This window comes from Antechinus flavipes, chromosome 2, assembly GCF_016432865.1.
Source record: "Antechinus flavipes isolate AdamAnt ecotype Samford, QLD, Australia chromosome 2, AdamAnt_v2, whole genome shotgun sequence".
Taxonomy (NCBI): domain Eukaryota; kingdom Metazoa; phylum Chordata; class Mammalia; order Dasyuromorphia; family Dasyuridae; genus Antechinus; species Antechinus flavipes.
In genome coordinates this window covers 365,201,594-365,228,673 of record NC_067399.1, presented here as the reverse complement: position 1 = coordinate 365,228,673, position 27,080 = coordinate 365,201,594, and the positions used below count along the sequence as shown (strand labels likewise).

Sequence of the window (27,080 nt, the reverse complement as noted above, 5' to 3'; positions counted from 1 at the left end):
GGGCCAAATATTACCCCAAACACATATGCCAAAAGTTGACTGCCACCCACTCCTGCTGCTGCCTTTCTATAAAGGAAGAAAATTATAGTTCACAGAAACAAGAGCAGAATCTGTCTGTCTCCTCTTGATTTTTTTTATATTGACATAGCATGCCCCATCCCCACCCTTTGTCAAATTAACTTCTTGCTGAGTTGAAATAGTCAGTTCTGCTATAATATGACATATTTTCTTCCTAAAAATCATGTGAAATCAAGCAAAAAAACATAGGGCTTATGAGGATAACGATTCATAAACTTCATTAGTGAAATATATATACATACATATGTACATATATATCATATATATACATACACACACACACGCACACACACACACACACCCCTCTAATAAAATAGAAGCAGTTACATGTTAAATGTTTAATAAATAAATAGGAGCAGTGTCTATAGCTTCTGTAGCTTAGAGCTGCTATACATGCTTATACTCCATTTCTTTCAAAACTCTGGACAAAGTTGAATCAATCTCTCTAGGTCAGATGTCTCAACAGGTCAGGGCCAAGATATTAACCCTGTTAGAAGGTAGAGGAAGAGGTAGGGATGAAACAACCCCCTCTGCCCACAACTCTCCCTGTACCAGAAGATATACAATAAGTATGGAAATTTGCCTGAGAAAAGACCTGAAGTTTAATGATAGAATTGATCAACAGAAGGTTTGCAGCTTGTGAGTTACTATGAAATGGTACAGTTTTTTTTTTTTTTTCTTATGGAAGAAACTACATACAGGGAAATATAAAATTCATGTTATGCTCAAATAAAAATTCCCTAATATCAGTTGCATTGGAATGAATTTGCATTTTTCAAACAAGTAATGTAGTAAAACTGACTGTCCATAGTACTACATTTATAACCTAAAAGAGGATTTTCTAGAAGAGCCTGTAAATATCTTTTTCTCATATTATTTGTACTTGCCTTAGCTCACTCAGTGGGAAAAAAAACTGAAAAAAGATAGCATGTTGAATAAAATTCAAATAGAATTGCATATTTAAATAACCTGTAATTTTATTTTGTAGGTATATTCTTCATTAAGTCCTTTTTCCTTTTGCATTTTAATAGATCATCTTCCAGTTACTATAACCAAAAATTGCATTACTCTAAAGATAACCTAGTCTCCCCAACTTGGGTAAGTTGGTCTTCAGAAGGTAGATAGAGTTTGTGAAACTTTTCAAATTGTTGAAAGTAGTTGCTCTCAGAGCTTGTATTTCACTTGTCCCGAGGTGTGTTCCAGCTCAGAAGTTGATTGTTAAAAGTTTAATATAAGCATTTATGCCACAGAAATGGGCAAATGCTACAAATCCAGACTTGAAATATTGGTTTGCTCATTGTCTCACCTTAAAAAAAGTTGGAGAAAATGTTAATCAAAATTAATGTTAAAAGTGTGTCACAAGTAAGTTTTTTCCCCCAAAGAGGTAATTATCAAACATTTCACACCTCTGCCTACATACCATTTGAGAATGCACCATAATGAGACTATAGAATGGATCTTGAGTGAAGGAGATGATGGATATTATGCTTTCTATATATATTTTGACTAGCAACCAGTCTACCATTATTTGAATTCTCTACTATATTTTCAGAAAAAGCTCCAATAAAACCTTATGTTCAGGCCCCATTATAACCTGAAGATGATTATAAATTCTTAAAGTCTTTGCCAGCAGATTATATATTCTAGCAAGCCCTCCCATCCTAGAAAAATCTTCAGGTATTGTTTGTTGCCCAAGAATCCATTTAAGTTCAGAAAATCTGATAATCAGTAGGTTGACAGAAGGGGAAATTTTTGAAGATTGTTAATTTATAGATAAAGTTTTGTATCTATGGCGAAAGTCCCCACACTGATAAAAAATTGGAGGCTTAAAATATTGAAGTATTTATCTTATGGGAAAAATGAAGGTAAAGTATGTGTATATATATGTATATATGCAATAGTTTTTATTGTTAAGCATTAATATCCATAATCCTGTTTTTTATTTTTTGCTGAGGCAATTGGGGTTAAATGACTTGCCCAAGGTCACACAGCTAGGAAGTGTTGAGTGTCTGAAGTCAGATTTGAACTCAGGTCTTCCTAACTTCAGGGCTGGTGCTTTATCCACTGTGCCACTTAGCTGCTCCGATCATGTTTTTTAAAAGGAATATCTAAAAGTGGTTAAGTATTAGTAACATAGATAATGAATGGAAGTCAAGCTAATGACATCATAATCTAATTTATTTTCAATTTTTTAGTTAAAAGAATAATGCTTAAAATATAACTTATTTACATTTGCTTTATAATTTTCAAAATATCTTACTTTCAAAAGACATTATATAGTGCTCATCTAATTTTTTTATCCTTACTTTATACATAAGAAAAATCAGTTTTCTGGAGCAGAAATGACTCCCTAAAGTCATTATTAAGAAATTGAGGTAAATCTCCTATTTTTCTTTAATTGACCATATATGCCATTTTTTGTGATATGAAATGACAGACATAAAAATATAGCTAAGTATTTGTTAACCTTAAAGTTTCTCCTTCTTGTACTTTAAATTTTGGGGCTCCAATTATATTACAGTCTCAGAAAAGAAGTAGAACGAATACAAAACATTTGTAAGAACAAAGATTTCTAGTAGAATGTGTTTAGGTCCAAATGAAGTTTTTTCAAAGAAATATGTTCTTTGTTGACATAGAAACAGGAAGGACCAGGCCATTATTGGCTTTGAAGTTGTCCTTCAATTTGCTCCTCTCATTTGTGTCCTGTGACTAAATGAGTCAACATATAATTAAGGTATATGAATGAGAGATCTATTTAAAATACTCTTCACAGATCTTTAATGGTAAATATTTGTAATGTTACTGTTAAGATTGTTGCCTCAATATGAATACCATTCTATTCTCTTACTGCTAAAATGTTAAAACTTTGCCTTTCTTTTTTGGATAAAGCTCTCTCTGGTGTGTGCACACACACACATTCATTTTGAAAAGGGAACTTCCTAAATTCTCACTGGCCAGAAACACAGCATTTATGACTTTATCTCATTTCACCAGAGTTTTGACCTGCTTTGTTTCTAACTTGAGCTGATTTGCTTCTCTTTAGGCATTCTACTGGCTCTTGATCCTAGTTTTACCATATTGGTTCTAGACTTACTGCTGACGACCTGATCACTTAGTGTCCTGCAGCTCAACAACCCCCAAACTCAAACCAAATTCAGGTGCTAAAGACTATAAGAGTATATTGCCATTGCCCAGCTACTTGAAAAATTTCTGTAGTTGATTTTTGATTTGTATTGTGTTTATTTTTCTTTTTATGGACAGTAGAGAAAGATTCAAATATGATTCCTATAAGTTTGTCCTTGAGAATACTCACTAATACGGGTGGGAATTATCTGAAATGAGAAATTAAAAATTAGTACCAGATACTTCTTTCTGCCTTTTAGTTTTGGTATTCCCTTGTCTAGAAAGGATAATGAGTTCTTAAAATTCATTACTGTTATCTGCATGAATCCAAAAGTGAAGAATTCCTTGCCTATCTTTCCAAGTTTCTTATACTTTAATTCTTTGATCCATTGACACCAATCTCCTTGCTATTCCATGAACAAGATCCTCCATCTCATGACTCCAAACATTTTCTCTGTGTCCCCCATGCTCTCCCTTGTCATCTCCTCTTGGCTTCCTGGGCAAGTCTTTAAATCCCAAATAAAACCCCATCCCAATCTCCTGTACTTCTCAATCATTTCTTTTTTATCCTACATATTTAATTGCTTCTTGTCCCATTATATTGTGAACTTCTTGAGGGCAAACTGTCTTATGCCTCTGTTTCCCCACTGCAGTAAATGTTTTTTGACTAACTGATAGATTGTGTATAAATGCATTTTTATTGTGGAAAAGGAAGCCACAGCTGTGTATTATATTATATGAATGTATATTTATACTTTATAAGTAAGAGTAATATTTACCAGGATAATTTTTAAAATTATTAATTTGTAATGGAAGCATATATATCTCTGAATGATACAGTACTATTATTTAGGCCAGAAAAACATGGGATCCAGTTCTGTTTCTGATATTTATTAGGCACATCCTGACTTAAGTCACAATGCCATTTGTAATAATTGTGTATTTATTTACTATGGAAAATCTTAAGTATGTAATGTATCACTTCTAAAAATAAAAACAAATTGATGGTAGTGAATATAGGATATAGATATAGGATCAGAATATCAGTTTTATTTATAAAGAATATTGATGTGTGTATATATAGTATATGTGTATATTTGTATGTATATATAAAATCTATTTACATATAAAATGTAGAGGGCTGAAACTTTGTATGATTGATTTAAACAAGGTGTTAATGTTAACTAAATGGAATTGATAGGACAATGGTTATCTAGTTTAGCGTAGTGATTAATAATTCTCTAGTTCAATGTGATTGAATTAATCTTACAACAAATAATGATTCCCTAATGATATAATGATTGGCTTATACTCAGTATGATGAATGGATTTAATTGTAATAGAGTATTTAAGAATCAGACTTAGAGAGGTACCAAAGGGACTTGAACAGATAAGAGAAGACAGAGGACTGGAGGTTGGAGATCAAAGTCTCAGAGCCAAGGAGAGACATTCATTCCATCTCACACCATCGTGGTGGCTCTCCTCCTTCACTTCTTCACTGAAACCAAGACTCCAGGGGACTGGAACAGACTCAGGGAAGACAGAGGACTGGAGGCTGGAGCACAAGCTCCCAGACTCAGGGAGACTTCAAGATAGAGACTGTCATGGTAGTTCTCCTGCCTTCCCCACAGAAACCAAGACACATCCTGTCCAGAAAGCTGGCCCGGCCTCAGGCAAGGAGACAAGACTGTGAAAGAGACAATAAAGAGTTTTGGAATTTATCTCTGGCTATTCTTGTGGTGATTTCTCAGCTGAAATGAAGGCTGGTCCCGAGACCTCCAAAAAACTAAGCAGAACACTACATTTAAATATATCTATAAATATATATGCATACATACATATGTAGTTCCACCTCCGTCATATTGTAATCAGACTAAACAAATTGGTACAAGTTTCATATTTCTTTTGGTCAAACTAACATAATTCTTAAATAATTTAAACTTTCAGCATTAAATGATCTGAACATAGTTGAATTATAAACAGATTTTTTTTTTTTCATTGAAGGTAAGTAAATTGCAGTACTAATTATCATGTTTAATACAAAAGATTCTTTGGCCTGGTAAAGACTGAAAAAATTATCTGATTAAATACTAATCTGCATATATTTTATATTTAATTGCTTAAGAGAAAGATTATTCAGCTCCCTGGTTTCTCAAAGTGCACAATAAAATAACTGTTTGCCAGAAAAAAATGCTCTGTTGTCTTGCAGTACCAGTTGGTATTACGTAGGTTTGTTTGGTGTCTCATGTCTTATTTATAGTAGATTGCAATTGGAAACTGGATACAAAACAAACACCAGTGTTCCACTGTAGCTTAAGTATGCGTTAGACTCTTTCTTTGATCATATTTATTTTTACTTCAACATATCTTACTTTAAATTGTTGGTATAGCTTTGTAAGGAAACTTGAAACCTTTATACACTTGATCTATTTCGTTTTTTTCTATAAAAATATACTAGGTAGCATTTTTATACCAGTTTATATAGTATGCTTTTTTATATACTTAGTTCTACATAAAAAAAAAATGGTACCATTATTTAGAAGTTGCAAATAAATGTTAGTTGTTTAATGAAACCAAAGAAAACTTTGTTATTACTGTATATTTGAATGTGGAAGTTACCAAGAATCTTATCTTTCTTTCAAGGAAGGAAACTTTAAGGCAAGAACTCTGAACCAGATAGTGTTCTTTCAAATAAATATTGTCTAGATGAAATTTAATGAAGAGTAAAAAATTTATAAGCATCAAAAATAACATTGTTGTAGATGTCCATCTTTTTTTCTAGATATCATCACTATCTAGACAAAACTTTCTCTTTAAAATTTTTTTTTTGATAATAGGTTTATATCTTCAAAATACACACAAAGATAATTTTCAACATTCACCCTTGCAAAATTTTGTATTCCAAATTTTTCTTCCTCCTTTCCCTCTACTCCTCTCCTCTAAACAGCAAGTAATCCAAAATAGGTTAAACATAGACATATCTTTTTCAACAGTCAAAACTTTGTTAAAATGCCTTCATTTGATATTTAAAAAGACCTTTTTTTCAAATAATTGTGAATTTATCTGAATTTTAAAAAATTGTAATATAAAACATAATGTACCTTTTGAATTACAAAAAATAATTTATTTTTGACTGTTAATTTGCCTAGTGTCATTTAATGGCTCTATTTTTACTTATCTCTAATTTTGGCTTAAATGTATATAATGGAAACTACATCTGAAAGTTTTGTTTTGCTTTGTTTTTGCGTTGGGTAGAGTGCTTAATCTATTTCTACCCTAAATAGAGCAATGTGTTATTAACAAAAGTTTTATTAAACTAAAAAGGAATCTTATTTATTAGGTAATATAATTATTGTTACCTAACCATGTGATGACCACGTATTTTAAAATCAGCTGGATGTTTAAAAACATCAGGAATTCAGGTTAAGGGAAAATCTTCAATCTTTATTCACCTTGAGGTGAAGGGGGATTAGCAATGTGAGCAACTGAAACAAGAGGCCATCCAGCAGTCTCTTTCCGCTGCTCTCTCCATCCCTCTGCCTCCAGCCACCAAAATTGTCATTTCCTATACAACACATCAGGACTTACACAAAGAGTAGGTGGGAGCCATTCTTTCTCCAAGCATATATATTAATAGACTATGGCCCAATTACTATTTAGCCTCACATGCTTGGGACCTTAGTGCATCAACTTGAGCTTCAGCCCATTACATAACCATTTTTAAAAGTATTTTTTAATTTATCCATATTTTAGTAGTCATATCTTGTTTTGAGCTTTTTGAGCTTTTGACCTTTCATCAGAATCCTAGTCCCATATTTCATCTATTTATAGGACAACTTGAATGAGATGTGAAACTTAGTTCCGAAATCAAGCTCATCATTCCTTTTCTATTTTTTTAAAAATTAAACTCTTATTTAATTTCCTCCCCTCTTCCCCACAGTGGTGGTGGGGGGAGGAAAGGAGAGAAAGGAGGACAGAAACACTTTCTAATATGCATAATCAAGCAAAACAAATACCAATTCAGTTTGCATCTTGAGAACATCACTTTGCTTTTATAAGATGAGTAGAATTCTTTTTCATTAATCTTCAGGAATCAAGGCTAATCATTGCATTGATCTTCTGAAGTCTTTCAAAATGTTTTGTTTTTACAATGTTTCTATTGTATTTTATTGTATTATTTTCCTTTTGTCACTCATATCTCTCTGTGTGTCAATTCATGTAAGTTTTTCTAGGTTTTTCTGAAACCATCTCTTTCATCATTTCTTACAGTGCAGTCATTTCTTATAGTACAATTATGATCCATTAAATGTACAATTTATTTAGCTATTTCTCAATTGATGGATATACCCTCAGTTTCCTGTTCTTTGCAACTACAAAAAGTTGAGCTTGGTTATTTGTGTGTGTGTGTGTGTGTGTGTGTGTGTGTGTGTGTGTGTGTATCACCTTTATCTCTTTCTTTGATCTCTTTGAGGTAAAGGCATAGCAATGTCATTATTGGGTTAAAAAGAGTGGGCTTGTTTAGTAATTTTTTTGTAAATAGTTCCAAATTGCTTTTCAGAATGTTTGAACCAATTCATGATTCCATTGACAGTGCCTCAGTGTGTCTATTTTCCCACAGCTCCTCCAGTATTTGTTATTTTCCTTTTTGTCGATCTGACAGGTATGAAGGACAACATCAAAGTTGCATTTAATTTGAATTTCTCTGATTATTAGTGATTTTGAGCATTTTTTCATGTCACTATTGATAGATTCTATTCTTCCTTTGAAAACTTACTATTCATAACCTTTGACTACTTAACAATTGGGGAATAGCTTTTATTATAGTTATCCCTTCACATCACGACTTTTCCCCATCATGGTTTTGATAAATCATGACTTGGCATAAGAAGTTAAAAATGAATCTTTTGGAAGTTTTGTGGAAATCATACAGAGTTCTAAGTTTAGAAACTCAGAAATGTATAAAATGGATGTATAGTATTACACAATACCAGTATGTTTTATTTTTAATGCTATAATAATTCAGACTTCTTAGTATGAAGATAGAGCTGAAAATTATATGCAGATTTTCCATATTGTAGGAATACTGCCTCGTAATCCCAGGATGTAGAAGGCAAGACAGCATAAATTTGGATTAGATCCTTATATGTCTTGGAAGTGAGATTTTTTTTCAAGAAATTTGCTTTTAAAGTTTTTTTTCCCCAGTTATCTGTTTCCCTTCTAATTTTAGTTGTTATATATTAATTCAACATATATCTTCGTCTTTAAGCCTAATTTTAGTCAACAGAAATTTTTTTTAGTCAACAGAAAACTACCTTCTCTCCCTCCTATATGCCTCTACTTCTCAATGAATATGAAAAAAACAAAACTTTCTAATATATATGCATGATCAAGCAAAACAAAATTCTTGCTTTGACTATATCAGGAAAAAAATCTGTCTATAGTCTGACTCTATCTCCTCTTTGTCAGGAAATAAGTATCATGTTTTGTTTTGAGTTTTCTGGAATCATGGTTAATTATTGTGATGATCAGTTTCCTACTCTTCTTTATTAAAAAAAAAAAAAAAGACGGTGGTAAGTGAAGGAGTAGGGCTTACATTATTGCTCTAATCTAGGGAAAGTATCTGTTATTCTTGTTCTTTGTTAAAAGATTTCGATACTGCCCTTGAGACTTAATTGCATCATCTAAGATTCAGGATGTTGACTTACCTTCCTTGTTACAAAAGTATTAGAGCCAGGCCATAAGTCAGATAGTTGCTCTTCATCCAACTAGACTGGTGTATTAGCATGGCTAATGAGAGGGAGATAAACCACTCCATTGAGTCAATTCTGTATCTTTATACTGTATCCTTTGAATAATATGAATATGTGAATTTCCTTTATAAACCAGCTATTAAATGATGTATGAGTATTACATTTTATTCCATGTCTGACTCTAAAGTACCAGATCTGAATCAAGCATAGGTTACCAGGAAGTTAAAGAAAGAAAAATAGTAGGTGAAAATGTATATTGTTTAGATTATTATACAGAATTAGCTGAGCAGCACACCAAACTATACCATCATGTCTTTCCATACATATTCCATTCATTGTACATATCTTTAATATTAGTAATAGTTCCTTGATGATGTTACTTGGCCAAAAATCATAGAACATTATAATCCCAGAAAACTCAAAATTTGTAGGTGACCCAAGTGGCAAAAGAAAAATGTGTAGTGGACTTAAGTAGGCTGTTGTATATTTCTAGCAGTGACTTGGCTATAGGAAGTATAGCAAAGGATATCATTAGGGACATGTATGACCAAAAAGGTTATTGCTCAGGTAGAGTTGGCAAAGGATAACAGATGTACAGCATAAGAGCTACATCAATATATAGATGTTCCAAACAGTGAGAAGTCATCTAGTATATGGATTCATTTTCTATAGAGGATCCATACAAACACATGAGGGATGAGAGAGTATGAAGAGGTTAAAGGCTGAGCCAGGGAAGGGCAGCGACTATGTTGGGAATATAGATACCTTAAGCACCTTCATCAAATCATTCTGGGTTTCTCTGAATCAGCTTTTTGTCATTTCTTATGACACAATCATATTTCATTGTATTCATGTATCAGAATTTGTTCAGGCATTTTTCAATTGACAAGCACACATTTTCTCCTGTTTTTTTTGTTTTTTTTTTTTTTTTTTTTTTTTTGCTTCAATTAAAATCCCTGCAATTTGTATATTTTTAAAATATATGGGTATTTGAACTTAATGGTTTATAAGCCTACTAGCAGAATGCTGGATCAAAAAGTATGCAAAAAGTAATGCAATTGGATATGAATATATATTCATATATTTATGAATATAGTTTCAAATACTTATTAGAATGGTTAGAGTAGTTCACAGGTCCAACAGTACATTGGTATGACTTTTCTCTTAAGCCCTTCTAACAACTTTATTTTTTCTTTTTGTTAGCTTTGCAAATCTTATAGATGTAAGATAGAATTTGAGTTGTTTTAATTTGCATTTTCTCTAACAATTTTGAGTACTTTTTCTTATTATTGTTAATAACTTGGATTTCTTTGCTTGAGAATTGCCTATTCATATCTTAAACTATTTGTATGTTGGGAAATAAATCTTTTTACATATTCAAATAAATTGTGTGTGTGTGTATACACATATATTTTATAATAAGACCTTTATCAAAAAAAATCTTTTAAAAACATTTCCCATTTCATTTGATTTTTTTCCCTCCTAATTTTAAAAGTATTGGCTTTTTTTGTTCAAATCCTTGTCCATTTCTGTAATAAAAATTTTCTGTTTTTTTCCTATTATCCTTATTATCTTTTGTTTGGTTAAGAACTCTCCCTAAGCCATTCTTATAAAAAGCATCTCCTATTCTTCTATAATTTGTTTATTATATAAATTTTGATATCTATGCCATGTATCTTTCAGAGCTTATTGTACAATATGATGTGAGAATATTTTTCAGTTTCCTCAGAGCTTTTTGTGAAAAAATGAATAAACCCAGTAGTTTATTTTGAAGGGTTTGTTGAAAACTGTACCATGTTGTTGTTTGTCCTTTGTTCTTGAAGAAGGCCATGACAACAGGAAGGTGATGCCATGATTTGCAAACGAATTGGATTTAAGTGAGGGAGGGCTATGTGAAGGGCTGTGGGAAGACATGGGCCTCACTTTCTTCTTCAAAGCTATCTGGGTTCACGACAACTAGAGATGGCCCACCATAGTACATGGTTGCATCTGAAGTATATATACTTAATCTATTCCATTTATCAACTTAAAAAATTAATGAGAACTAAATAGTTTTAGTATACTCTAGTTTAAGACCCAATATTTGTAAGTCTCTTTTCATTCCCACTTTTTTTCAGTGTTTCCCTTTAGAGTAATTTTGTACCTCCAGACAAATTTTAGAATAATTTTATGTAGTTTTACAAAGTAATCATTTGGTAATTTGATATGATACTTCAACCTATAAATTAATTGATGTTGTAGTATTTTTAATTATATTTTTTATATTATTATTGTCCAAAAATAAGCAATTAATTTCTCCCCAGTTTAAGACTTTATTTTTGCTAGGATATACTGCAACATATCTAACATATATAGGACTGCTTGCCATCTAGGGGAGAGAGTGGAGGGAAGGAGGGGAAAAATCAGAACAGAAACGAGTGCAAGGGATAATGTTGTAAAAAAATTACCCTGGCATGGATTCTGTCAATATAAAGTTATTATAAAATAAAATAAAATAAAATATTTTTTAAAAAGACTTTATTTCTGTAAAGAGTATTTTGTATTTGTTTTTATATGATTTTGTACATGTCTTGATAAGTAGATCTCCCAATATTTTATATATTCTATAACAAGTTTGAAAGGAATTTATTTTTCTACATCTACTGAATTTTGTTGGGAATATACAGAAAGGCTAGTTTTTTGGATTTTATTATATTCTGTTCCTTTACTGAATTTGTGTTTCTATTAATTCTTAGTTGACTGTCATATCTAAAATAAAACATCATATTTGCTAAAAAGCAATAGTTTAATTCATTTTTTGGCCTTTACTTCCATCTTCAGAGTTTTTTTTTCTTTTTATTGCTATAGTTAACTTTTCTAGAACTATATCAAATAACAATGATGAAACTGGTCATCCTTCCTTTGTCCCTTAGTTCAAGGATTGGTAAACTATAGTTTATAGGCCAAATCTGGTCTGACAGCTGTTTTTGTACAACCTAGGAGCAAAAAAATGGTTTTTACATTTTAAAATACCTAATTTTATATTTACAAAATGTCTTAATTATTCTTAGCTCATGGGCTATACAAAAAACTTCTAATCTATTTTAAATTATAAAAACAATTCTTAGTTTACAGGCTAAACAACAACAATTAAAAAAAAAAAACCCTGCAACTTTGTTTTAGCTTATTGAAAAGACATCCAGTGTTTCTTCATTACAAATAATGCTAGAGATCTAGGCTTTAGATAGATACTGTTTACCATTATTAAGGAAAAGATCCATTTTGGTATTTATAGTTTGGTTTTTTTTGCTTCATAGTATTCTCAATATAAAAGGATATTGCATTTCTTTATCTAATGATATATTGTGATTGTTATTAATATTCTCTGTGATGTTTATGATTTTCCTAAGTCAGCTAATCTTTCATTTCTTGTATAAACTTAACCTAGTAAAAGTAAATTTTTAAAATACACTGCTGCAGCTTCTTTGTTAAGAATTTACTCAGTAATTTTGCCTTTATGTTTATTTAGTGACAGCTTTCTTTATCTAACTTATCTCCCCTGAGTTGAGGTATTAGTACCAAATTTTGATTGATAGAAAGATTTTTGTAGGATGCCATCTTTCACTCCTTTTTGCAAATAAGTCTTTCAGTATTTGATAGAACTCATTTGTAAATCCATTTTCTCCTGGATTTTGTTTTATTTGTTTATGACTTGCTCACTTCCCTTTTATGAATTCTTTAGGTTTAAAGTATTTTTAATTTATATTTGAATTATTTTTTTATTATAGCTTTTTATTTACAAGATATATGCATGGGTAATTTTTCAGCATTGACAGTTGCAAAACCTTTTCCCCTCCTTCCCCCCAACCTCTCCCCCAGATGGCAGGTAGACCAATACATGGTAAATATGTTAAAGTATATGTTAAATACAGTATATGTACACATGTCCATACAGTTATTTTGCTGCACAAAAAGAATTGGACTTTGAAATAGTATACAATTAACTCGTGAAGGAAATCAAAAATGTAGGCAGACAAAAATAGAGGGATTAGGAATTCTATGTAGTAGTTCACACTCATTCCCAGAGTTCTTTCATTGGGTGTAGGTGGTTCAATTCATGTTGAAGAGGATCATCATATAGTATTGTTGTTGAATTATATGATGATCTCCTGGTTCTGCTCATTTCACTCAACATCAGTTCGTGCAAGTCTCTCCAGGCCTTTCTGAGATCATCCTGCTGGTCATTTCTTAGAGAACAGTATATTTGAATTCTTTCATAAAATCTTGGTTATATTTTTGTTGTGTTATAATTAGTAAATATGTTTGATGTTTCCACTTTTCTACATTTGTTTATGAGGCTTTTATGATATCAGATATTGTTGAATTTTACAAAAGTGGTTTTCATTGTGATTGCTTGGTAGTTAAAACTTTTTCTGACTGCTTGCAGTGCTTATTTCTCAGGATCTCCAGATTTCGATTGTGACATTACTGTGAGTTTATATCTGGGAGCTTCTTTCAGGATATTTTAGATGGATTTTTTTTTTTTTTTAATTTTTACTCTGCCCTCTACTTTTGATAGAATTGGAAAATTTTCTTTTATGATTTATTGAAATATGGCATCTAGGTCATTTGTTTGGTTATGATTTTTCAGAAAGTGATGAGTCTTAAATATGCCTCTTTTTTTTTTTTTTAAGCAGAGACCTTAGATTTTTTTCCCCCAGTTTTGTAACATTTTCTAATATATTTGTCTCATTAAACCTTTGAATTCTGCTTTGAATTAGCTATATTCTGGTGCATGTTTTTTTTTTTTTTTTTTTTCAGTTCAGTTTCTTATATGTGTGGGCCCTCGTAGACCCTACTACAGAAACTTTGGAGTTAGTCTCTCTCTCTTTTTTTTTTTTTTTTTAATTTTTTTTTTTTATATGAGGTTTATTTTTTTAAAGTATCAACCATGGGCTAAGCATTATTGAAATTAATTATCTCACACACAAAAAATTTTTAAATAAGAACTGGCCAATATTTTGGCCCACTAAGAAAATATATTAAAATAAATTGGAGTTATTCTCAAGTCTTCATTCATCTTTCTCTCCCCATAGTCAGTCACTTTCTAAGGCTTCTACAATCACTTCTTCTGTCTCATCTGCCTACTTCTCTACCTAACTAGTAAAGATCTTTATCACCTCTCCTTTAGATTATTGTAGAGAAAGTTGTCTCTTTGCCTCAAATCTCTCCCTTTTTAATTCCGTACTATATATAGCTACCAAATCATAATCTCTAAAAACGGGTCTTGCTCAGTTAGTTCCAGTGACTCCCTTTTATCTTCAGGATTAAATATAAACTATTTTATTTCACTTTAAATACCTTCATAGTTTTGTTCCCGCTTACTTTTTCAAACTTACTACATATTACTCACCTTCATTTATGTTATAGTCCAGCCAAATTGACCTTGTTATCTTTCACATAGTAACCAATCTCTTATCTTCATTCTTTTGTACAGGAAGTCCCCCATATCTAGAACATAGTCCCTTCATACCTTTACCTTTTAGAAGCTCTGGTTTCCTTCAAAGCTCAGTTAATTTGACATCTGCTATATCAGATTTTTCTTGATTTCCCCAGAAGCTTGTGCCTTCTTAAGCCCCCAAATTACCTTACATTTACTATGTTTATATTTTTGTTTCATTTTCCATATTTATCTCTTCCCCTTCAATCCTCTTTTCCTCGTCTCCCCCCTCAAAAAAAAAAAACAACAACACACCAAAAAACAAAAAACTAACATATGTTCCTTCTGCACAAGGACTATCTAGTTTTTGTCTTTTTATCCACAGTGTCTAGCATAGTGCTTGATATATCTAGTAAGCTATTGATAATGTTTTTGGGCATATTGAGTGATTTCTTTAAAAATAATATTTACCCATTTGAGAACTTTTTTTCTGATATTTTGAATGGTTTCTTTTTCTCTTTACTTCTGGTAGTTTTCTTGTTGCAGTTGCTCTACAGCATTTTAAATTTTATTTTTATTATAACAAACACCTTGCTCATTTTAAAATTTCAGTTGCTTTTATTTTGTCATGGTTTTTAAAACATTGGTCTTTCCTTTGATGTTTGGTGTTTGCTGGTTGGTATGTGTGTGTATTGTATGTGTGTGTGTGTGAGATACTTATAACTTCTGATTCCTTTCTACCTTTACACTCCACCCTTATGGATTGATTTATTCAAGTAAAACATTTCTATCCATGCTGAAACTGAGAAAGATTTTCATCTGTGTTGTGAAAACTTTCTACAATTTCCTTATTGAACCAAACAAGCAATATATTACAGCTTTTACTGCACTTTTCAAACTTGTAAGCTTTATTTAGTAATGAAATTTGTGTGTATGAATGCAGCACAAACTGGTATTAATTGTCTGTCTCTTCACACATCCAGGTGGCATACAGTGTCATTTAGGGTCACATGATGGCTTTGTACTTGTTTTTCTGCTCTTCTGAGGGCTCTGCTTGTCAGCAAAGTTGAACGTTAGTATCTTTAAACTCCCAAGAATTTAAGAGTCAAAGGGTAGAGTACACTTTTTATCCCCCACTTTCCTGATTAGTTTGAATTCTCTACAGATTTGGATTTTAAAATGCATACCCAGTTGCCAGGGCATTTTTAATAGATACAATCTATGTCATATTCACTTGAAAAAAGATGGCGAATAAAACTGATATGTATAGTCTTTGATACTTACCTAACACCTTTCAGATAAATTAAATTTATTTTTTCAGTAATAAATTCGAAGAGACAGTAGTATTGAAAAGTAGATAGTGATAACTTTCCTGAAAAAAATTTTGAATTTTACAAGGAAACAAAAGAATCACATATGGTTATAATATTGTGAGGGATAATAAGAGAACTTTGTATGAAAACATAAATTTTGCCTTAGTTAACCGATCTTTTTTTCCCCCCAAAGATGTCCCATCCCCCAGTCCCATCCTGTTGCTAGGATTAAGAGTTTTACATTGCAGCATGGAGAGTCTTTTGTTTGAGTTAAATTCAGACTTCTCAGTATGTCACCTGACAGTCTTGTGGTTTGGATGAATGTGGTTCATTGCTATTATTAACCTGGGCTGGCAGCCACGCATAACTGGAGTTTTTAGGGATTTCAGAAAGTAAAACTGCTCTAGGGACAAAGATGCTACTAAAGTACAACCTAGCTATGGAAATAAATTTGACATTGAAAAAAAGTCAGTAAAATAGTACAGTATTAGTAGTAATGATAATAACTACTGCTTATAAAAGTATCTATAAAAAGTACTTTATTTCAATTCCTGATAGATATACATGGATTTGTGACATTTTGATGGCTGGAAAATGTCTGAAATAAATTATTTCAAGCTAGGGATTTTGATGATATCCTTTTCATGGAATGATTCACATTATACTGATATTAATTTTGTTTTGTTTAAAATGTTTATTACATTTTAGTATTGAAAAGTCTTCTTTACTATGTTCCTAAGTTTAGAATTATTTTCTGTCAGCAGATATATATGTATATATAATATTTCTACATACAGACACATATGTATTCAGAAAGAATTATTCTGAAATAAAATATTTTCTTTTTTTATAAAATATTTTTTTTATTTTTTATTTATAAAATTATTTATATAATTTTTATATTTATAAAATATAAAGACTTTTTATTATTCTTAATTATATTATGGATAGCCTGAGTATATTTGAGATTATTTTGAGTTTAATGTCTTTAATGTACATATTTGAGTTTCTTAGTTCTATATTATATATTATTTTAATAGCATTCTAGTTTTTCAGATTAAAGATAGTTCTCAACATTCATTTTAAAATTTTGAGTTTCAAATTTGCTCTCTTTCCCCTTGCAATCTAATATAGGATATTATTAACAAAACTTCATCTTGTCATTTATATGTCTCTTATACTAATGAAAAATCCAAATGGATAGTCCCAAAACATTTTTTTGGTCTAGATTTTCAACACTATATGGAACTCTTAAGTATGAAAAATTCTTCCAACAATAGATTGACAATTAGTATGATAGAATCATAAATTTAGAACTGGCAGGGGCCTTTTTTTTTTTTTTTTTTTTTGGTCCAATCCACATACTTTATAGATAAGGAATTAAGTCCAGAGAAAACTAGTAACTTGACCAAAGAGTTTGAATTTGGGCCTTTTGACTATTTAATAGTCTCAGACTTAAAGTCTTTCAGTAGCAGCTTTATAAAGTAAGAGAGAATAACAAAATGAAAAGAGCATGAACTGAATCCTCCACACAACTGCAAAAGTGATTTTGCTGAAGCATGTCACTTTCCTACTCAATAATGTCTACTAGTTCCTTATTACCAGTAGGATCTACTTATTACCAGTAGCCAAACTCCTCATTTAAATGTCATTCATAACTTGGCTCCAAATTACCTTGCCAGCTTTATAATACATTACACTCCCTTCATATATTCTGTAGTATAGCCCATCTGTTCTTGTTTTCTGTTTCTCACATACAACCATCACTCTCTTACATCTGTTTCTTTATATGGGCTGTCATCATATCTGGAACATATTCTCTCTTTTTGGACCCTGATCATCAACTTGAAGTCTTTTCTCTTTCTTCTCTCCCTAGCTGCTAGTACTTCTGCTCTCCTCCCTTCCCAGTTATCTTGTATTTGTTTTGTATATACTTACATACATATTTTCTCCATTAATAGAATTGAAGATAAAAACTTTCATCTCTATATTTGAATCCCCAGTGCCTAACATAGTACCTATATTATAGCAAGCCTTAATAAATGTTTCTGGATTGATAATTAATTTTAAATTATAATGATTAAAGAATAAGTGCATAATTATTATGATTTGTTTGAAAATAAATCAAGTATTTATATTTACTAACTGCCTACCTTATGTTAAGCTCTGTGCTAGAAGATGCTGATCATTCAAGTAGAGAATGAAATAATCCTACTTGTAAGGAATGTACATTCTAGTGGGGAAAACAAGTATGCATAAGAGTGTGTGTGAGATAAATATAAGGTAAATAAATCCAAATATGTACAAAATAGCTAAAATTCAAGATACTTTGAGAAGAAGACTAACCACAATTATCTCAGCAAAAAAAGAAAAGAAAAAAAATTCAATCCAGATAATTTTATTATACTTTGAAACAAATATTTTGCCATTTTTAGTTATGCTCTTTATATTTGCAGAATTGTTTAATATAATTGTTTCTCTCTTTTGTTAGGCTGCTTTATCCATAGGTACTTTAATATTCAAGTTGTCACTCCTATTGGGAGGTTGAGGTAAAATATATAAAATATTTTCAACCCTTAAAAGCATTATTTAAATGTTAACAATTATTATTTGAGAGGTTGAGACAAGGAGATCAACCTCCAAGCTATTGCAGTAATCCAGGTTAAGGTGTTCCTATGGATGTACCTTAAATTGTGTTCTGGGCATGCTTTTCTTTTTTGATACTCATCCTTGATGACCTCATCAGCTCACAAATATATATTTATTATTTCTATGCTGATGACTGCATAGCATGTGTTTTCAGCCCTAATTTTTCTCCTGACTCTATTCCTGCTTCACTATCTACTGTACATTTCATATGAGGTATCCTATGGACACATGACCTCTAATTGGTTCAGTGAATAAAGTGCGAGGCCTGGAATCAGGTAGACCTGAGTTCAAATGCAGTCTGTAGACACTTATTAGCTAGTGTGGCCCTAGGCAAGTTGCCGTAAGGCAAAATGTTTGCCTTAATCCACTAAACATGGAAATAAGAAACCACTCAAATATCTTAACCCCTTGGACAACATTAACATGCTATGATCCATGAGCTATGAATAGTTGAACACAACTGAACAATAATATAGTAATTTCAACTCAATTTGTCCAAAACTGAACTAGTTATCTATACTAGGGACAGAAGTTTTTACTTTTTATGTGTGTCATGGACCTCTTTGCAAGTTTGGTAAATTCTGTGGACCCTTTCTCACAATAATATTTTGAAATACATAAAATAAAAAAGGATCACAAAGGAAATCAATTATTTTGAAATAATTATCAAAGACGTTTTAAACAAGTTAAACTTTAATGTGAAAACAAATTAAAGTTAAATTTTAAATGAGTTAAAATCTATTAGATGGTGGAGAGAAAGTGGTATAGGTTCAAGAGTTGTTATATAAGTATAAGTTTTGACATTTTCATTTAATATGGAAAATGAAGAGAACCAGGAGTGACAATGAAGTTGTCATTATTGGGGACTAGAAGAATGGTGATGCCCTTACTATGACAGTTTATAGAATGTATTAAAATAATGAATTTTGTTTTAGATTCTTGAGTCCGAGATACCTATGGAATATCCAGGTGGGAATAATTTAAAGGTAGTTGATGATAAAGAAGTAGATCTGATGCAGGAAGATTTCAGACAGGCCTGGAGAAACTTACATGAACTGATGCTGAGTGAAATGAGCAGGACCAGGAGATCACTATATACTTCAACAACAATACTATATGATAATCAATTCTGATGGACGTGGCTCTCTTCAACAATGAGATGAAACAAATCAGTTCCATTTGTTCAATAATGAAGAGAACTAGCTATACTCAGTGAAAGAACTCTGGGAAATGAGTGTGAACCACTACATGGCATTTCCAATCCCTCTGTTTTTGTCTGCTTGCATTTTTGATTTCCTTCTCAGGTTAATTTAACATTATTTCAAAGTCTGATTCTTCTTGTGCAGCAAAATAACTATATGGATATATATATACATATATTGTATTTAACATATACTTTTATATATTTAACATGTATTAGTCTACCTGCCATCTGGGGGAGGGGATAAAGGGAATGAGGGGAAAAGTTGGAACAGAGGATTTTCATTTTGTACCTCTATCAGTGTGGGTGTCAATATGGTGGTTTAGTCATTTTTCAGTCCATGCCCCCTCATGCAGCATGATTCTCAGACTTACTGAGTAAGTTTTTCTTGGCTTTAAGCCTTCTAGAATGTTATATTCCAAGTTCTCTGCCCCTTTATAGTATTGGCTGCTAAATTGTGTATAATTCTGGCTGTAATTCTTTCTTTCCAGCTGTTTGCACTATTTTTTCTAAGAGCTAGAGCTCTAAATTTTGGATATCTTATACCTCAGGTCTTTCATTTGGAGTTTCTTTTAGAAGATGACTGCCAAATTCTTAATAGTTTCTACTTTATTCTTTGGTTCTAAGAAATTTGATCAAGTTTTGTTTGAATGTGATATTTAGATTCTTTTTAGTTATGACATTCAGATAATGTAATGATTCTTAAATTTTTCCTCCTCTTTGAATTTTCTAGGTCAGTTTTTGTTTTATGATAATCTTGCATTTTCTCCTTTTTTAGTCTTTTTTAAACTTTGTTTTAATATTTCTTATTTTATCATGAAGTCATTTGCTTCTGTTTGATTCATTCTAATTTTCAAGACTTTTGATTTTGGGGCAATGTTTGTAGCAATCCTTTGTACCAAGTTATTGATTCCTTTTCCAGCTATTTCTTCCACAATTCTTGGGTTTTTTTCCCTATTTTTTTCCTTTAAGTGCTCCTATTTCTCATGTAAATATGCTTTTAAACTTTTACTTCATCTCTTTTAGGAATTCTAATTGGTGGGAAACATTTTATATCCAAGAGTTGTGATAAAGGCCTCATTTCTAAAAAATATAGAGAATTGACTCAAATTTATAAGAATACAAGCCATTCTCCAGTTGATAAATGATCAAGGGATATGAACAGATAATTTTCAGATGAAGAAATTAAAATCATTTCTAGTCATATGAAAATCACTATTGACCAGCGAAATGCAAATTAACTCTGAGGTATCAACTACACACTTGGCTAAAATGACAGGAAGAAACAACAACGAATATTGGAGGGGATGTGGGAAAACTGGGACACTAATACATTGTTGGTGGAGTTGTAACGTGATCTAACCATTCTGGAGAGCAATTTGGAACTATGCTCAAAAGGCTGTCAAACTGCATACCCTTTGATCCAGCAGTATTTCTACTGGGCATATATCCCAAGGAGATCTTAAAGGATTTAAAGGGACCTACATATGCAAAAATGTGGTAGCCCTTTTTGTAGTGGCAAGAAACTGGAAACCCATTAGTTGGGGAATATCTAAATAAGTTATGGTATGTGAATGTCATGGGATATTATTGTTCTATAAGAAACGACTGGCAGGATGATTTCAGAAAGGCCTGGAGAGACTTACATGAACGGTTGCTAAGTAAAGTGAGTAGGGCCAAGAGAACGTTATACATAGCAACAGCAAGAATTATACAATGATCAATTCTGATGGATCAGGCTCTTTTTAACAATGAGGTGATTCAGGCCATTTCTAATGGATTAGTGATGGGGAGAGAGAGTTATCTGCACCCGGAGAGAGGACTGTGGGGAGTAAGGGTGGATAACATAATATTTTCACTTTTTTGTTGTGTTGTTTGCTGGCTTTTTGTTTTCTTTCTCATTGTTTTCCTTTTTTTTTAAATCTGATTTTTCTTATACAGCATGATAATTGTGGAAATAATGTATAAAATTGCACGTGTTTAAAAAAACCCAATTCTGAGATACTAACTCATGGCTATCAGATTGGCTAATATAACAAAAAAAGGAAACTGACCAATATTGGATAGGATGTGGAAAAAGTAGGATACTAATGCATTGTTGATGGAGTTGTGAAATGGTCCCATCATTCTGGAAAACAATATGGAATTGTACCCAGCAGGCAACCAAACTGTGCATACCCTTTGATCCAACAATACCACACCTGGGTCTGTATTCCAGAGAGATCATAAAAAAGGAAAAAGTGCTTCATGTGAAAAAATATTTATAGGAACCCTTTTTGCAGTGGCAAAATATTAGAAATTGAGGGGCTGCACATCAATTGGGGAATGGCTGAATAAACTGGTGTATTAATATAATGGAATGTTACTGTGCAATAAGAAATAATATAAAGGCAGATTTCAGACAAAGCTGGAAAGACTTATAAAAATTGATTCAAAGTAAAATGAGCAGAACCAGGAAAACATTGTACACGATATCAGCAACCTTGTGTGATAATCAAGTATAAATAACTCAGCTCGTCAGCAGCACAGTGATTCAAGACAAGTACAAAGAACCTGAAGGAAAATGCTATCCACATCCAGATAAAGAAATTTGGATGCAGAGTTGAATGCAGATTGAAGCATTTTTTTTTTCACTTTCTTTCTTTGTGTGTGTGTGTGTGTGTGTTTTTTCCTTTTGTTCTGTTTCTTCTTTCTGTACTGTGACTAATATGGAAATTTGTTCTACATGATAGTACATGTATAACCTATACCAAATTGTCTACCATTTTTGGAAAGAGAGAGGGAGAAAAATTGGGAACTCAAAATCCTGTAAAAAAAAAATGCTAAAAACTGTTTTGACAGGAAACAAGGGGAAAAAATGCTACTAAAAAAAAGAAATAAAGTTTCCCCTTCCCCCAAAAAAGGAATGCTAGTTGAATTGAAGTGTCTGTATTGTATTTTTTCCTTCAAGCTTTGCTTTACAGATGTTTTGTAGTCATTCTCTTCTTCTGGGTTTGTGGCTTGAGTGTCCCAATTGCCTTAATACCTTTTTTCATGAAAGAGATTCACACTGCATTGTGTTCAGAATTTTTTTTAATGTATTATTCAGTTCTTCTGATTTTCCCCCCTCATCCCCCCAAAAAAAGATTTGTTTATGGGACGGCTCTCTAGGAGGGATTAGGTAAAATTGGATGATTGAATTTTGGTGATTAAAAAAATCTACAGATGCCAGTATAATTCCATTTGGAAGGAAACAGAGAAACAGGACAGTTTTGAAAGTCATGTCCCATTTATTATATAATTACCAAAATAAATCCTATATGACATGATTCACCATTTCATCTTCTTTTTCTGTTCTACTTTGTGCAAATGCTTCTTTTATTTGGTATTTAAGTTCAGAATTAATGTTTTTAAAAGAAATATAGTTGATTTTATCACTGGAAGAGACATTAAGGAAGCATAACTATCTTGCTTTGCACCTGTAGTAGTCCTTTCTATATGATTTGCAGCTAAAATCTTCTTTTATTTCTCCCTATCAGAATGTGAATTCCTTGAATACTATGTTACTTTACTATTGTATTCCGAGTATTTAAGACAGTGCTTTATATATATTGAATATTTAATAAATGCTTTTTCTTTCATTTCTTCTTACTTGTAGTCTGCAAATATGGTCTCTCTAAATTTTCATCTCTTCTCTAGATTAAACATCTTCATTTCTTCAATTCTTGATAGGTTGTTATAAATAATAACAGATTGTTATATTTATATATTTATAATTGTAATAATAATAATTATAGATGATTTTAAATGAATGTTGTTTTAGTGATACTTCATTATACATTTTGCCCAAGCATTATCTTAATAGTATTGATTGATTCCTTCATAGTTATATTTAGTTTTAAGCTCATGATAGATAATACATAATAATAGACACCATTTACACTGCACTTTAAAGTTTCCAAAGTGATTTATAAATAGCTCATTTTATCTTTACAACTATTCCAGGAAATAGGTACTTTCATTATTCCCATTTTATAGATGAGAGAACTGGTAGGGAGAGCAAATGACTAGGATCATGTAGTAGTAGCAGCAGCAGTAGGAGCAGTTATAGTAGTAGTAGTTATACTAGTTGTTGTTTGTGTTATAGTAGTGGTAGTTATAGTTGTAGTAGTAGAGTGGTATTAGTGATAGTAGTATTAGTGAATAAATTTGTCAATAAATGAATAATAAATAAAATTTGAAGTCATGTTTTACTGCTTCTGAATCCAATGCTTTAGCTACTTTACCTACATACCTGTAATCTAAAATTTGTGTACCAATTGCTTGCTTTTTCAATGATAAGGGAAAAGAGGAAGGAAAAGAATTTGTAACTCCAAATTTAAAAAAACCAAAATGTTAAAAAAAAATTTTCACGTAATTACAAAATAAAAGTTTTAAACATTAAAAAAATTCTTTATGCAATTATTAAATATATTCTTGTTAAAATGGTACTAATCTTGCACTAAACTATGTAACTGAAGAGAGACACTTTTTATAAATAGCCAAAGAATTTGAGTTGTCTAATTTAGAATTCATTTTGAAAATAGTTTTATAGAGTACTTCATAAAACATAAGACCTGATGGATTTCTATTTTTCATTGAAGTTGGCCTTTGTCGGAGTTTGATCCAAGCCAGATTCGACTAATCGTGTATCAAGATTGTGAAAGAAGAGGGAGGAATGTCTTGTTCGACTCTAGTACTAAAAGAAAAACTGAGGATGTATCTGTGTCGGTGAGCATATTAATTATTTAATTGTTAAATAAAAGATAACCATTATAGTACATATCACTGCTTTGTTTTAAAATTTAAAATTTAAAAACGCAAAATTTTGTATGCTAGAACTTAAAACCAGTGGTAAAACACTTTGGGACATTAAATTAATGTGTATTATCTGCATGGTAGAACTTAAAATCAGTGGTAGCATACTGCAGGACATTAATTTTAATTAAATTAAAATTTTTAAAGTTAACATTCTGTTTTCTCCTTTATCTCTCTTTTTGTGTTTTTTAGGGGGTGTTGGGGTTAAGTGACTTGTCCAAGGTAACAGATATTATGTGTCTGAAGCTAGATTTAAACTCACTTCCTTCTGTCTCCCAGACTTGTGTGCTATCCACTGTGCCACCTGGTTGCCTTTCTCCTTTACCTTTCAAAAATTTTCTCATTTATAGTCAAATCATTCTATAAGTATTTATTAAATACTTGTTATGTGCTCAGCATCATGATAATTACAAGGGATGTGAAGAAAAGCTCACAGTCTAATGGGGGAAACAACATACAAATAAATAAGTACAAACTGCATATGAGATAAATAGTAAAAATCAATAGAAAAGGCCCTACAATTAGGAGGGATTGGGGGAAAAGCTTCCTATTGAAGATGGGATTTTACCTGGAACTTGAAAGAAGCCAAGGAAGCTAGAAAGGAGATGAGAAGGCAAAACATTCCAAACATACAAGACAGTCTGAGAAAAATGCCTGAAACTGTTCCATGGAATAGTCAGGAACCCAGTGTCACTGAACAAAAGATTATATGACAAAGTATAATGTCTAGGTAGGAGAGAACATCTTTTAAAAATTTTTTTCTTGTTACTATTGGAACACCTAGGTTTTTGGAAATATATCAAAGGTGATAATGTCATTTGATGAGGGTTGTCTAGCTGTGCACACAACATGGAATGAAAATAATTATTATTTTCATAAGCCTTTAAGGTTTATAAAGCTGTGTGAGGATATGTATGTAGATTTTCATTTTATCTTCTCAACAATCCTCTTAAGAAGGTGCTATTTTTATCCCCATTTTATAGATAAATTGAGTCTGAGAGGGATTAAATGACTTGCCCACAGATATTAAGTATAAAAGACAAAATTCAAGCATGAACCCTCCTCTCTCCAAGTCTAACACATTATTCACTACACCGCCTAGCTTCGTCTATTCAAATATCCAGTAGTTTTCCAAATGAAAATATTTTTTAAAAATTCTACTTTGTCTGTTTTATATGCCAATGTGATATTTGATTTAGAAGGGCTGGCCCTTGAATTCTATCTTTTGAAAATAATTTTCCCCCTAAATTTTAAAAAATTATTGTCCTTAATATTAAGTAGAAAACCAAGTGTCATAATTTATTTTTCTTGTCACATTTTTCCACCCCTCCAATACTAAAACAAAAGACTAAACAATTTGACTCGTAGAAAGTAGTAGTAATAGGAGGTCTTAGGAATTTTTTATGTCAATCTTAAATGTGACTCATAAAAGCTTTTAATTGTTAAACCTACTTTCTCTTTCATATGTGTGATATTTACATAAAAACAGCTAAGTACTATTCTAAAATTTTAAGTTCATTTGCGTCAAATATAGCATTTTATTTACTTCTCTTCTGAGTTTTTTAGACATATTATGCAGCTAAAAAATGCTTTCTGAATGAGTGAATGAATAGAATAAGTTGAGAAGATAATTGCACTGAACAGTACCACATATAAAATACCAGTTTATTCTGAAGCCATGCTACCTTGTGAGTGAACAGAATAATTTTTAAATGACTGAGCCAGAACTAGATTCTTTATCTCCTAGAGATAGTGATTTTTAAAAATACTGCTTTGTCTTTACTACAGACAGTATTCTGTTTGCATTATAAATGAGAATTCTTCATTGATAGGTCCATAAATTATGAAAAATCAATCTCAAGAAACATAAAAAAGCATGGAAGGTGATTGTGGAATTAAAAGAAATACCTTTTGCACTTTGTGTAAATAATGAAATTCTATGAAGGAAGAAGGACATTTTATTGAAATGTAGCTAAGGCTTACAGGATTTATATAAACCAGAGAGTAGTCTCTTGAGTAGCATTGCAGCAGCTCTCTTGATTAAGCAGACAATTTTTTAAAGAAATGCCTTTAATATTTTAGCTGAAGGAAGGCTATTATAAAAATTCATTATTTTAATGAACTTGTGAAAAAATGATATTTGTATGTTTTTGATGTATTTTTAAGTTTTCATATTGTAACCTATATCTTTTAAATTTTGTATTATAGTACATATTAAGTTTTTCCATTATTGTAGGGACAATTAAAAAAAGTATTCACAGAATATAAAATTTTTCAGATTAGTACTTTTTGAAGCTAGACTTTAAGAATGCTTCCAATTACATTTCTGTCTCACGTGATTTGATTGTTGTGAACTCATAAGTAAAATTTTAATAAAGGAACTTGCTACATTTGATACTGAAAATGTTGAGTTGTGGTTTCTCTGAAAACTATCATAGCCAAATAGAGTTAGTGTAGTATCATCACATGATGCTTTACAGTTCCCAAGACATTGTTTTTGTGTCAAACATAAAATGCAAAGCTAGTTTGTGAGTTTCTTGTGTAATCATATGATCATTCATGTGTTCTATCCATTGTATGCTATTTGCAAGAACACAAAGCTTTGCAGATTTATTAGCAAACTTACACATCATAAAAATTCAGCAAATATCCATATTTCAAGACAACCACTCTACCTTTTAAAAATTGAACATTTTCAGTGTGAGGCAAGC

At 31.4% G+C, this 27,080-nt stretch overlaps 1 protein-coding gene across 2 annotated transcripts in view; it reads left to right on the top strand.

Moving 5' to 3' along the window:
• FNIP1 (folliculin interacting protein 1) overlaps positions 1-27,080 on the top strand; it is a 115,442-nt gene that overhangs the window by 26,254 nt on the left and 62,108 nt on the right. For both annotated transcript variants that reach the window (XM_051978212.1, XM_051978213.1), the window contains exon 2: positions 24,156-24,282. In XM_051978212.1, the coding sequence (XP_051834172.1) occupies positions 24,156-24,282 (127 nt within the window). The remainder of the gene's footprint in view (positions 1-24,155; positions 24,283-27,080) is intronic.